The 13,519-nt window shown below is 37.0% G+C and overlaps 2 protein-coding genes across 2 annotated transcripts; one reads left to right on the top strand and one right to left on the bottom strand.

The window, feature by feature from the left end:
- Positions 1–4,950: 4,950 nt before the first annotated feature.
- Positions 4,951–5,455, bottom strand: LOC122891472 (heat shock factor-binding protein 1). The gene has a single exon (XM_044227145.1). It carries the CDS (start codon positions 5,435–5,437, stop codon positions 5,207–5,209), a length of 231 nt encoding a protein of 76 aa, XP_044083080.1. The 5' UTR covers positions 5,438–5,455; the 3' UTR covers positions 4,951–5,206.
- Positions 5,456–11,297: 5,842 nt separating this feature from the next.
- LOC122892242 (taste receptor type 2 member 42-like) lies at positions 11,298–12,269 on the top strand. Its single transcript, XM_044228515.1, has one exon. The coding sequence runs from the start codon at positions 11,298–11,300 to the stop codon at positions 12,267–12,269; it is 972 nt and encodes a 323-aa protein (XP_044084450.1).
- The last annotated feature ends 1,250 nt before the right edge of the window (positions 12,270–13,519 follow it).

The raw sequence follows: 13,519 nt of genomic DNA, 5'->3' as shown, positions 1-13,519 counted from the left end.
ATACAGTGAAAACCACTGGATTATCTCATACTGCTCTTTATGCTTTACCTATCAGACCAAATAGAGATTACTAGTCTGCCTGTAAAAGTCTGTGGAGCACTGGGTGTTATATGTAAACAATGAGTCATGGAGCACTGCATCAAAAGCTAATAATGTACTGTATGGTGACTAACATAACACAATAATTTTTAAAAGTCTGTGGTTTTTGATGATGGGATGATAAAGAGTCCTACAGGATTTTTTTGTTTATCTAATCAGTTTTCCATCTTTGAACGCAGAGAACCGTTGTATGCAGTTCTGCTCTGGTGTTCTCAAAGGAGAACACAGGCAGTAATCTCTTCGATATCAGCCACAGCAACTTCTTTCAAGCTATGTCTCCAAAGGCAAAGGAAACAAAAGCCAAAATAAACTTCTGGGACTTCATCAAAATCAAAAGCTTCTGCATAGCAAAGGAAATAGTAAAGAAAACAAAGAGGCAACCCACGGAATGGGAGAAGATAATTGCAAATGACAGTACAGCCAAAAGGTTGATATCCAGGACCTATAAAGAACTCCTCAAACTCAACACACACAAAACAGATAATCATATCAAAAATGGGCAGAAGATATGAACAGACACTTCTCCAATGAAGACATACAAATGGCTATCAGACACCTGAAAAAATGTTCATCATCACTAGCCCTCAGGGAGATTCAAATTAAAACCACATTGAGATATCACCTTACACCAGTTAGAATGGGCAAAATTAGCAAGACAGGAAACAACATGTGTTGGAGGGGATGTGGAGAAAGGGGAACCCTCTTACACTGTTGGTGGGAATGCAAGTTGGTGCAGCCACTTTGGAGAACAGTGTGGAGATTCCTCAAGAAATTAAAAGTAGAACATCCCTATGACCCTGCAATTGCACTCCTGGGTATTTACCCCAAAGATACAGATGTCGTGAAAAGAAGGGCCATCTGTACCCCAATGTTTATAGCAGCAATGGCCACGGTCGCCAAACTGTGGAAAGAACCAAGATGCCCTTCAACGGATGAATGGATAAGGAAGATATGGTCCATATACACTATGGAGTATAACGCCTCCATCAGAAAGGATGAATATGGGCGCCTGGGTGGCTCAGTGGGTTAAGCCGCTGCCTTCGGCTCAGGTCATGATCTCAGGGTCCTGGGGAGTCCCGCATCGGGCTCTCTGCTCAGCAGGGAGCCTGCTTCTGCCTCTCTCTCTCTCTCTCTGCCTGCCTCTGCCTACTTGTGATCTCTCTCTGTCAAATAAATAAATAAAATCTTTAAAAAAAAAAAAAAAAGAAAGGATGAATATGCAACTTTTGTAGCAACATGGATGGGACTGGAGATTATGCTGAGTGAAATAAGTCAAGCAGAGAGAGTCAATTATCATATGGTTTCACTTATTTGTGGAGCATAACAAATAACATGGTAGACATGGAGAGTTAGGAGAAGGGAGTTGGGAGAAATTGGAACGGGAGGTGAACCATGAGAGACTATGGACTCTGAAAAACAATCTGAGGGGTTTTAAGTGGTGGGGGGGTGGGAGGTTGGGGGAACCAGGTGGTGGGTATTAGAGAGGGCACAGATTGCATGGAGCACTGGGTGTGGTACAAAAACAATGAATACTGTTATGCTGAAAATAAATAAAAATAAATTTTAAAAAAGAAATAATTATTACATAATTTCTGGTTCTGGATCTGAGTAGTGATGACTGTTAATAGTAACTAGTTCTTGTATATAATTTAAAAGTTTATAAGCATTTTTACATATTCCATACTTTTTAATCTTTAATTTTGTGACTTAGAAAATATTTGCTCAATTTTAAGAGAGACTGTCCACAAAACCCATTAGTAAGCTGTTAAGTACTAAATGCACTTTACTTCAGTAAGAAAGCTCAATTCTAGGTGCCACCCAATGCTTTCCGTGGTACTATCATCTTTCCCTGCCCTTTTACTCTTATGGCTTCAACTAGGGAAGTGACATCAGAATCCCCAAAGAAGAAGTGAACAAATAAAAAAATCAGTAAATATCAAGATCTGGTGGCACTGAAGGGAGATACGGTGCCCTGGTTGACTCACTTGAAGGTGTGGGGATTGGTCTACTGTATAGGACACAAAACATAATGAGAAAGTGGCATTTAGGACACAGAGGGTGCCTGTTCCCCAGCTGGGAGAAAAGAGATTAATACATTCTATTTCAAATATATTCCCCTGGGGTACCTGGCTGGCTCAGTCAGAAGAGCATGAGACTCTTGATCTCAGGGTTGTGAGTTCGAGCCCCATACTGGGTGAAGAGATTACTTAAATAAATGAAGTAAAAAAAAAGTAACAATAATACTAAATTTAAAACAAAACCTCTAATAGCTTTCGATAAGTAAAGCTTCTGTGTCCCTGTGGAAAACAAAGAAGATAATAAGCGAATTGTCTTGCTATGCCATGAAAAGCAGCACAACATAGGTATTAAAAGCCCAGATACTGGAGCCAGATGATCTAGGTTTGAAACCCAGCCCGTAACTTACTAGATTTGTGATTTGTTTTTTTATTCCCAGTTCTGATGTGTCAGGATTTTCCCCACACCACTAAGCAATTCTCTAACATCAGCTGGGTATCCTAATGGTCAACTCAGTTCTGATGTTTTCAGCTATAAGATAAATAAGGTCTGAGGATCTAATGTGAAACGTAGTGACTACACTTAATAACCTTGTATAAGGGAAATTTGCTGAGAATAGAAACATTCTCACACACACAAAAAAGATAAATATGTGAGGTGATGGGAGTGTTAATTAACTAGTTGAGGAGAATCTTTACAATGGATACATATATCAAGTCGGCACAATGTACGCTCAAAATATTTTGTAATTTTGATCATCAAGACGGCATGGTACTGGCACAAAAACAGACACATAGATCAATGGAACAGAGTAGACATCCCAGAAATAGACCCTCAACTCTATGGTCAACTAATCTTCAACAAAACAGGAAGAATGCCCAATGGAAAAAAGACAGTCTCTTCAACAAATGGTGCTGAGAAAATTGGACAGCCACATGCAGAAAAATGAAATTGGACCATTTCCTTACACCACACATGAAAATAGACTCAAAATGGATGAAGGACCTCAAAGTGAGAAAGGAATCCATCAAAATCCTTGAGGAGAACAGAGGCAGCAACCTCTTCGACCTCAGCCACAGCAACATCTTCCTAGGAACATCGCCAAAGGCAAGGGAAGCAAGGGCAAAAATGAACTATTGGGATTTCATCAAGATCAAAAGCTTTTGCACAGCAAAGGAAACAGTGAACAAAACCAAAAGACAATTGACAGAATGGGAGAAGATATTGCACACGACATATCAGATAAAGGGCTAGTGTCCAAAATTTGTAAAGAACTTATCAAACTCAACACCCAAAGAACAAATAACCCAATCAAAAAATGGGCAGAAGACATGAACAGACATTTCTGCAAAGAAGACATCCAGATGGCCAACAGACATGTGAAAAAGTACTCCACATCACTTGGCATCAGGGAAATGCAAATCAAAACCACAATGAGATATCACCTCATGCCAGTCAGAATGGCTAAAATTAACAAGTCAGGAAATGACAGATGCTGGCAAGGATGTGGAGAAAGGGGAACCCTCCTACATTGTTGGTGGGAATGCAAGCTGGTGCAACCACTCTGGAAAACAGCATGGAGGTTCCTCAAAGTGTTGAAAATAGAACTACCCTATGACCCAGCAATTGCACTACTGGGTATTTACCCTAAAGATACAAATGTAGTGATCCGAAGGGGCACGTGCACCCAAATGTTTATAACAGCAATGTCTACAATAGCCAAACTATGGAAAGAACCTAGATGTCCATCAACAGATGAATGGATAAAGAAGAGGTGGTATATATACACAATGGAATACTATGCAGCCATCAAAAGAAATGAAAGCTTGCCATTTGCGACAATGTGGATGGAACTAGAGAATATCATGCTTAGCGAAATAAGTCAAGCGGAGAAAGACAACTATCATATGATCTCCCTGATATGAGGAAGTGGTGATGCAACATGGGGGCTTAAGTGGGTAGGAGAAGAATAAATGAAACAAGATGGGATTGGGAGGGGGACAAACCATTAGTGACTCTTAATCTCACAAAACAAACTGAGGGTTGCTGGGGGGAGGGGCTTGGGAGAGGGGGGTGGGGTTATGGACATTGGCAAGAGTATGTGCTATGGTGAGTGCTGTGAAATGTGTAAACCTTGTGATTCACAGACCTGTACCCCTGGGGATAAAAATATATGTTTATAAAAAATAAAAAAATTTTAAAAAAGTTTGTAATTTTGCATGTCAATTATAGCTCAATAAAGCTGAGAAAAAGAAAAAAAAATCTGTTTGCAAAAATTCCCATGAAGTTAAAACAAACATAATCACAAAAATAATAGGGTAGGAAACTTTCATGAAATGAATTGCAAATAAAGATTAATAGCCTTTGGTGAAAAAATAATGAATACTGTTATGCTGAAAATAAATAAAAAATAAATTAAAAAAAAAAGATTAATAGCCTTAGTATATATGAAATTCTTACATAAAACAATAAAACCTATTTAAAACCCTATTGTGTTAGCAAGTAATTAATGCTAATGAGATATTAATTGCCAATTAAATAGAGAAAAGAGTCTCAACCTCACTAACAATAATACAAATGCACATTTAAGCAAACCATTTTTTGCAAAATGATCATATTGGCCAAGATTTATACAAATGCATAATAGTGTTCAGGATATGGTGGAACAGTCACTTGGATTGTTGAGGGAAGGAAAAGTTGGTTTATTCTTTCTGGAAAAGAATATGTTTCAAAATATAGAAGATAAAAACTTTCAAAAGATACAGGCCAGGAAAATCTATTCCATATAGCAGCATATTTTTTTTTTTTTTTACACTAAAAAACTTGACAATTTTATGTAGGAACCGCCAAAATTTTAGTGTTTAATATTTAACAGCACGACTGACCAAGGTCCAAGATGTGGAGTTACCAAGTTCAAGACACTGGGGGGAGGATCGCGCTACCGACTGACTATACAGCACGTGGGAAGAAGAACACACACTTCAGGGGAGAAAACCTGTCTACACACAGCAGTTCCTTCAAAAAGACGTTCGGTCTTCTCTCGGCTTGTGAAAATGCTGTTCCGGACTTCAGGGGGAATTAGCCGCCTGCTTCAACTCTTTGGCGTGGCAGGGATCTTGTTCTCACCCTCCAGCTCTTCCACCCCAGCCTGTGTCATGAGGTCTGCAATGTTTTTCTCCAGGTCGTCAATGCGACTGCTCATGTCATCAATTCTTCCAATGATCTGGTCGGACATGGTCTGGAATTTATCTTGCATCTGTTGCAGGAGTGTCTGCACCACCGAGGTGAGATCCTGCACGGTCTTAGGGTCAGTCTCGGCCATCTCCCCGGTTCCCAGCTTGGCGGCCCATATAGCAGCATATTTTAAAAAGGGGATTACAGAGGCGCTGTCTTTGGCTCAGGTCATCATCCCAGGGTCCTGGGATCAAGCCCCAAATCGGGGCTCCCTACTCGGTGGGGAGCCTGCTTCTCCCTCTCCTTCTGCTGCTCTGCCTGCCTGTGTCTCTTGCTTTGTCAAATAAATAAATAAAATTTTAAAAAATTTAAAAAATTATAAGTCAAGCGGAGAAAGACAACTATCATATGATCTCCCTGATATGAGGAAGTGGTGATGCAACATGGGGGCTTAAGTGGGTAGGAGAAGAATCCATGAAACAAGATGGGATAGGGAGGGAGACAAACCATAAGTGACTCTTAATCTCACGAAACAAACTGTGGGTTGCTGGGGGGAGGGGGGTTGGGAGAAGGGGGGTAGGGTTATGGACATTGGGGAGGGTATGTGCTTTTGGGTAAATTGGAAGGGGAGATGAACCATGAGAGACTATGGACTCTGAAAAACAATCTGAGGGGTTTGAAGTGGCGGGGGTTGGGAGGTTGGGGTACCAGGTGGTGGGTATTATAGAGGGCACAGCTTGCATGAAGCACTGGGTGTGGTGAAAAAATAATGAATACTGTTTTTCTGAAAATAAATAAATTGGAAAAAAAAATTTTAAAAATTTCTGTTGGGGGATTACCAGCAGCCCCCAACAGAAGTTGAAAAAGATGGGCATAGGAAGTGTTTTTCTTTAAATCACTATAATATGCTGCTACTGAGATAGGCCTGGATTAACAGACAAAAAAAAAAATTATATAGAAAATATGTATTAGGTAAAACAAAACAAAATGAAAATGGGTGTAAAAGTAGAATTCTAGCTAAATATATTATAAGGTTTATCCTCAGGCCTCTTAAACTCACATGTCTAAGATGAAAAAATATGTCCCTCTGCTCACCTTCCTTTTTCTCCTGAATTCTCTGTTAATTGACAGAACGTATCAAAGCTTAGAGAACTGGGACACATCCTTGACTTTCCCTCCACCCTCTCCTGTATCAATCAGTTTACCAAGTCCTGGCATTGCATTTGGTCTCTGAAAAGACAGTTTTATATCCATGGTCTTATTTTTAATTAAGCAGCTATAGAACAATATAGGTATGGTTCTTTATTACGAATTTTTTATGATAAAGTGATTTTCTTCTATTTGTGACTAATGTTTCAAGTCAGGCTGCCCATCTGTCCAGTGGATGGGGTCATTTTCAGCAAACATTTTCAGCTTCTTCCATCACTGTAGAAGAGATTTTGTGACTTTTAGAAACAATTCTTACAGGATTGATTTTTGCATGTATGATGATGTCTGTCGTGGGAACATCTTATTTGCCAACTTGGGAGTTAGGGATTGATCCATAATTTTGCATATTTTCTGAGACCAATTTATATCCATGATTCCAGTTGTGAACTAAAATGTGTGTCAATTTCTAAAGAAGAGAAAGTGAAGACAAAGGCTATCTTTAGAGGTGAAGCTTTAACACCTTTATGATCACAGATTTAGGTCATTAGAAAGGAAAAAGGAAGGAAGGAAGGAAGGGAGGGAAGGAAAGACAAACAACAGTAAGTAACAACAAACTCCCTGATGAGATCCATGCACCACATCTGGGGCAAGGGTGCCTGTATGTTGAAATCCCATAGAATAACTGCGGAGATTTACAGTCTATTTTGATAACCCCAATATGTGTTCACACGGTGCATTCTTAACACGATACACATTAAAAGACCAATAAAAAAGATTAAAATGGCATAAATGATCCAATCCTCCAGTCTCCCATCTCCTCAAAGCCACATTTGAGGGTCCCCATGGGGTAAACATAATTTAAAGGTGACATAGTATAAAATGGCTCCATAAGGACTATGTCTGAAGTACTTTGGATCCATATCTTTTTAATCTCTGGGAGAGCCATAAAAGTAAGGCTAGATATCACAGTTTAATTCTAATGAAAAAAAAATTTTTTAAACACGAACTGTGTTATAATCCATGAGCAGAACTCTTCACACCTGTATGAACTTCTTTCTGTTCATGGAAACCAAGCCAATTTTTCTCTAAAGCCCCTTTCTCTATGGCATCATTACTACTTCTGGGAACCATATTTAATAAATCTTTGTTTTGGGGGTCTGGGTCATACAAAATGCACACAGTTAATTTTAATTAATTTTATAAAATCAACTTATACCATTATTTGGATTCAGGCACTTACAGTGAATACTAAGGCACTATAGAAGAAAATTCCAGTTGTAAGGTCTAGCATCTGCTTTACTTTTCATTATCCTAACCATAGTCTGATAACTATAAATAGCTTTAGATTATCTTCCATAGCTTAAGATTCAGTCACAAATTTGTCAGGCAAAGGAAATGCAAAAAAGAAAAAGATAGAATATCAGTCTGTATTTGCACATTAACAAACAAGAAATTATCTCACCCTTATTTCCTACATGGAAAATTGCATTCTATAGTACAGCTAAAAACCACACACACACACACACACACACACACACAAGTAACTGGACTAGATGAAAGGAGGAGAATTGATTATTCATGGAGATAAGTACTGCCCATACAATATTAGAACTGGTTGCTTTTTAAATGGAGACAAATTCATGACCTAGACATAAGCAGGAAATGTTAGTAATTCAACAATGAAGGCAGAGAATTTAATGTCCTTGGATGTATACCTAAAATGGGAAGATGTGCATAATAATGGTTTAAATTTTTTTAAAAAATCTAGAGACTTTGATCATATCTAGTGTGTAATTAATACGTCTTGGCTAAAACACAGCTAAAGCCATTTCAGACTTTTTAACATTCTCCACAAAGGTGTTGCATACTTTTGTGTGTGTGTGATTTATTCTTAGATGCTGGATGTTTGTTGAGGTTACAGAAATTTCATTTTTTAAAAGAATATTTCTTTTTAACTGCTTGTGGATAGTATGAAGAAATGGGAATGGATTTTTGCACATTTCTTATGTGTCCAGAAACCTTGTAAATGGATCATATTTTAACAATGTATTAAAGAATTCTTTTGGATTTTCTGTGCAGTCTCAATTTTTATCTGTGAATAAGGTCAGTTTTGTTTTGTGCTTTACCGTCTTATATCTTTTATGACATTTTCTTGCCTTATTGTGATTGGTGGAAACCTCCAAAAAACAGACATAGTGAGATGTTTTTAGCTCATTTGGTCCCAAACTCAGGGAGAATGAATTTGGTGTATCCATAGTACAATGTTTACTCCAAGTTTTTTTTTTCTTTTTAGATTTTATTTATTTTATTTGACAGACAGAGATTACAAGTAGGCAGAGAGGCAGGCAGAGAGAGAAGAGGAAACAGGCTCCCTGCTGAGCAGAGAGCCCGATGAGGGGCTTGATCCCATGACCCTGGAATCATGACCTGATCTGAAGGCAGAGGCTTTAACCCACTGAGCCACCCAGGCGCCCCTACTCCAGGTTTTTTAACATAACTTTTTTTTTTAAACTTTTTATCAGGAAAAAGCATATAGCATTCTAATACCAGTTTGCTAAGAACATTTATTATGAATAAATGTAGATTTATATTAAACTTTTCTTCCTGGTGTTTCTCCTTTAATCTGCTAATGCACTGATTACATTAATTGGTTTTCTAATGCTTCATTATTGGGATCTCTTTGATGTAGCAGTTTGGCTTCTAATCAGTTGAGCTATTCTTTCTATACTAAGGACCTCCTTGCTACCTCCTGATAAGAGACTCTTTTGTTAATATCAGGAAGTCATGGTTACTCTTTCTTTACAACACTCATTGTCCTTGGTTGCTTCGAAACCCTTAACTTCTGGGTTTCTGTACTCTGACTGCTTTTTGTCTTTGGTTTCTTCATCCTCTGGTCTTCCTCAAGGTCTTGGAGCTCATCACTTGTTAGGGGATCAAGTATGTGCTGATGATTCTCAAATCTCTGCTAATAATCTAAATTTCTTTTCTGAGCTGCAGTCACAAATACCCAAGTGCCTACCCCATCTTTCTACTTGGATGACTTACAGATACTCCAAAAATGTTCAAAACAGAACTGATCATCCTCCAACTTTTCTTCTGTCTCCCCACTTTGCTTCTAAACCTACTCCCCCTCCAGGGATTCCCTAAGGTCCCAACACTCCATGCATCCAGGTAGAAAGAAGTCTGAATGTGCTGGCTTCTCTTCCTTTCCATAGCTCCAAATCCATCACCGAGACTAATTCTACTTCTAAATGCTTCTCATAGCCATGAATTTCTCTCCATTTCTGGACAAATCTGGTCAAAGCTATCATTCTCCTCTTGAAAATACCACTACCAAATTTCTTTATTTTCCTTCAGTCTTGCTGAATCCAATAAACTCCTTCCTTCTTTTCCTTCCTTCTTTCCTTCCTTCCTTCCCTTCCTCCCTCCCTCCCTCCCTTTTTTCTTTCTTCCTCTAATTTTAAATATTTGTCCTAAATTAAAATTTTTGTCATACAAAATAATTTACCAGTTGTTCATTATATATCATTGTTCTTTATATACACACTTTAAAAATTAATAGAATTTAATTCAGGAGTGTGACAGTAATGTTGAAAAGGGCCAAGTATTTTTTTTAATTGATTTCATTTATTATTTTGGATATGGTCTGACAACACCCAAACACTTACTGCCAACAAGGCATAAAATTTGTAACTTTGAGGTCATTTCTTATATATTGATGGCTTCTGTCAAAATCTTTGTTTCCAGAATACATAGAAGAGATACTTTTGTTTACTCTTTCCTTATTTAATCTGAAATGATTTTTTACCCATTTTCTGTCTATTAAGGCTAAATGGACAGCATTGTGTCTCTGGCCAAAACAAATAGAACAAGTACAAAGGTAAAGAACACAACTGGGGACTGTGTTTAGTTGTGGACATGTCGCTCAGAGATACCTGAAGAACACTTAGATTGTGATTACAGTAAATTATCAGCGAGAAGACTTTAATTTCAGAAAAGTAGTTTGAGTTTGGCTGTCTTTTTGTATATTGTTTGATCCGTCCAAAATATAACTTAGTAGTTCCCTCATGAAATTCTAATTATCTATACAATCCAAGGCAAATGTACCCATGTATCTCTTTCCCCAACAGTAATGTTTGTACTTACCTTTTTTGTGTTCACATTATGTTTTATTCTTCTTATTGTTTCTTTCTGTGTTTTCACTATTTTATGGCTTTCCTAATGCTTCTTTTTTTTGTAGCAAACTACATTGCAATTTGGAAATGGGTCTGACCTAGAGCAGGCACTCAAGACATATTCATTGAATTATAACTAAATCTTAGTCTAGATTATTTAGATTTAGACTATTATTAGCTTATTTCAGAGCTCTCTATGAAAAACAACTAAAATATTTGGATCCAAATGGTGTAGTATTTCAGGTGAGGTGATTTTTTCACAAATCAATGAAATAGAATCTGCCCCATATTTACATGCTAACAAATTTGACTTTAACCTTGTAATCAGTACCTTAAGTGGAAAATTTGAATCCTTGTCAACCATAAATAGGAACACAAACTGTTTGGTTTGGAAATTAGTAGCTCTTTCAGATAAATAAAAACATCTTCGTGAAACTGTGTGAGATGATACACTTTGGCAGATTTTACTGGATTAAGTTGGCATTACAATTAAAGCAGAAAAATTTCCTTAAATATATATGTATATGAGACGTATCCAACAGCAGGATGTCCTGCTTAAGATTGGAATTGCAGTAAGGGCAGTGAAGATAACTACCAGAAATGGATGCTATTCTGAAAGAGTTTGATTATAAATTTATTAATGTAACGCTGTACTAGAAGTTTGGATTTCCTTTTCCTGTGGAAATGTTAGCTGGATTGGATATAATCTTTCTCACACTGTCGACAGCAGAATTCATAATTGGAATGTTGGGGAATGTGTTTATTGGACTGGTAAACTGCTCTGAATGGGTCAAGAACCGAGAGATCTCTTTAGTTGACTTCATCCTCACTTGCTTGGCAGTCTCCAGAATCTCGCAGCTGTTGGTGTCATCGTTTGAATCATTTATGATGGGACTAAGTCCACCTTTCTATTCCACTCATAAACTAGCAAAACCTGTTACTTTGCTTTGGAGAATAACTAATCATTTGTCCACCTGGTTTACTACCTGCCTAAGCATTTTCTACCTCTTTAAGATAGCTCAGTTCTCCCATTCCCTTTTCCTCTGGCTGAGGAGGAGAATGAACAGAGTGGTTCTTGCAATTCTTGTATTTTCTTTGTTCATTTTACTGTTTGACCTTCTATTGCTAGAAACATTTAATGATTTCTTCTGGAATATCCATGTAATGGATGAAAGTAATCTGACCTTACATATAAATGAAAGTAAAACTTCTTATATTAAAACCCTAGTTCTTCTTAGTATTTCCTATATCATTCCTATTGTTCTGTCCCTGACCTCGTTGCTTCTTTTATTTCTGTCGTTGGTAAAACACATCAGGAATTTGAAGCTCAACTCCATGGGCTCCAGGGACTTCAGCATGCAGGCCCATAAAAAGGCCATTAAGATGGTGGTGTCTTTCCTCTTCCTTTTCACAGTTCATTTTTTGTCTATACAGTTGTCAAATTGGATCCTTTTTTTATTTTGGAACAACAAGAGCGCAAAGTTTATCATGTTGGCTGTATACATCTTTCCCTCAGGCCACTCATTAATTTTGATTCTGGGAAACAGCAGGCTAAGACAGACAGCCTTGAATGTTCTGTGGCATCTTAAAAGCTCCCTGAAAAGAGAAAAAACAATTTCATCTTTACAGATAAACCTTCCAGAGCCTTTCCAATGATGAAGACTGAGGCATCTGAGTATCAATTTCACTTCAACTGGCTTTTTTGGGGGAGGGTTCCTTTAAATATTGTTGAACATCATTGAAATTTTTCCTAAACAGGTTGCTTTTGGTGATAACTGACACATGGTCAGCCAATATAACTTAAAAGTATTCACTTTTATTTAAAACATTGGTTACCAATATTTTAAAATCTCAAATATCCTTTCAAAGAGAACTTAGATTATTTAATTTTATATGCAACAGATATATGTAATTGTAACTTGTATGGGGGCAAGAGGCATGTCATGTTTTAGAAATTGAGATAAATTACAAAATTCACTAGGTAGATGAACTATAACTTTTTGATAAGAAAGTTAATTGAACAACTAAAGTCATAGATGGGAAAAAGATGACCTCATAGCTTGAAGGTCTAATTTTTTTTTTTTTTCTTATGGAAAAGCTTTTCATTGTTGCCATTATCCTGTAGCTAATATGGGAACGAGATGTTGGGAAATAATAGCCACAGTGCAAAATAAAGTAAACTGGAAACTCATGCTTATAATGCTAATCTTAATTTGAAATCCCAAATCATAAGAATTTTTGATGTGATAAGTAATTTTGTAATTACAAAGTAATTTTGTAATTTTGATGTAATAAGTACCAAGAGTAGCACTTATTAATTTTGCTAAATTCCAGGATATACAATATTATTTTCAGAGTGTAGATATTGATATTTCTACCATGCTGTGTAATAGAATTAAAAATACAAAATTATTTCATAATTTAACATCACACTCATTGCGACTATGAAAAGACCATAATTACATTTTGAGAATGATTGTGCTCGTGTTTGTGCACATATATTTTGGTGCAATCTGATTACTAGAGTTCTTTGAGAAACAAATAGAAACAGGTCAATAAGGAAGGCATAGAAAGCAAAATTTATAAAAACACTGTATGTTTGGTGTAAATGTTGGAGCATATGTATATGGTGCTGTTATGACTATAATTAAATTTAGATAAGGTAATGACAAATTGTAAATAAGGTTAAAGGTGGGAAAGTTTACTATAAAATTTTGAATATGATGGTATAGATTATATCATACAGAGGCTGTGCAGGTATGTATAATGGAATTGTTTAAAAATGAAGACTTCTTATGGACATTGGGGAGGATATGTGCTATGGTGAGTGCTGTGAAGTATGTACACCTGGCGATTCACAGACCTGTACCCCTGGGATTAATAATACATTATATGTTTATAAAAAA

This window comes from Neovison vison, chromosome 12 (assembly GCF_020171115.1).
Source record: "Neovison vison isolate M4711 chromosome 12, ASM_NN_V1, whole genome shotgun sequence".
Lineage (NCBI taxonomy): Eukaryota > Metazoa > Chordata > Mammalia > Carnivora > Mustelidae > Neogale > Neogale vison.
The sequence above is the reverse complement of the archived record's forward strand: the minus strand, read 5'-3'. Positions and strand labels throughout refer to the sequence as shown.

Coding starts and splice junctions, on each gene's coding strand:
- LOC122892242 (XM_044228515.1), top strand. CDS start 11,298: ATGTTAGCTGGATTGGATATAATCTTTCTCACACTGTCGACAGCAGAA.
- LOC122891472 (XM_044227145.1), bottom strand. CDS start 5,437: ATGGCCGAGACTGACCCTAAGACCGTGCAGGATCTCACCTCGGTGGTG.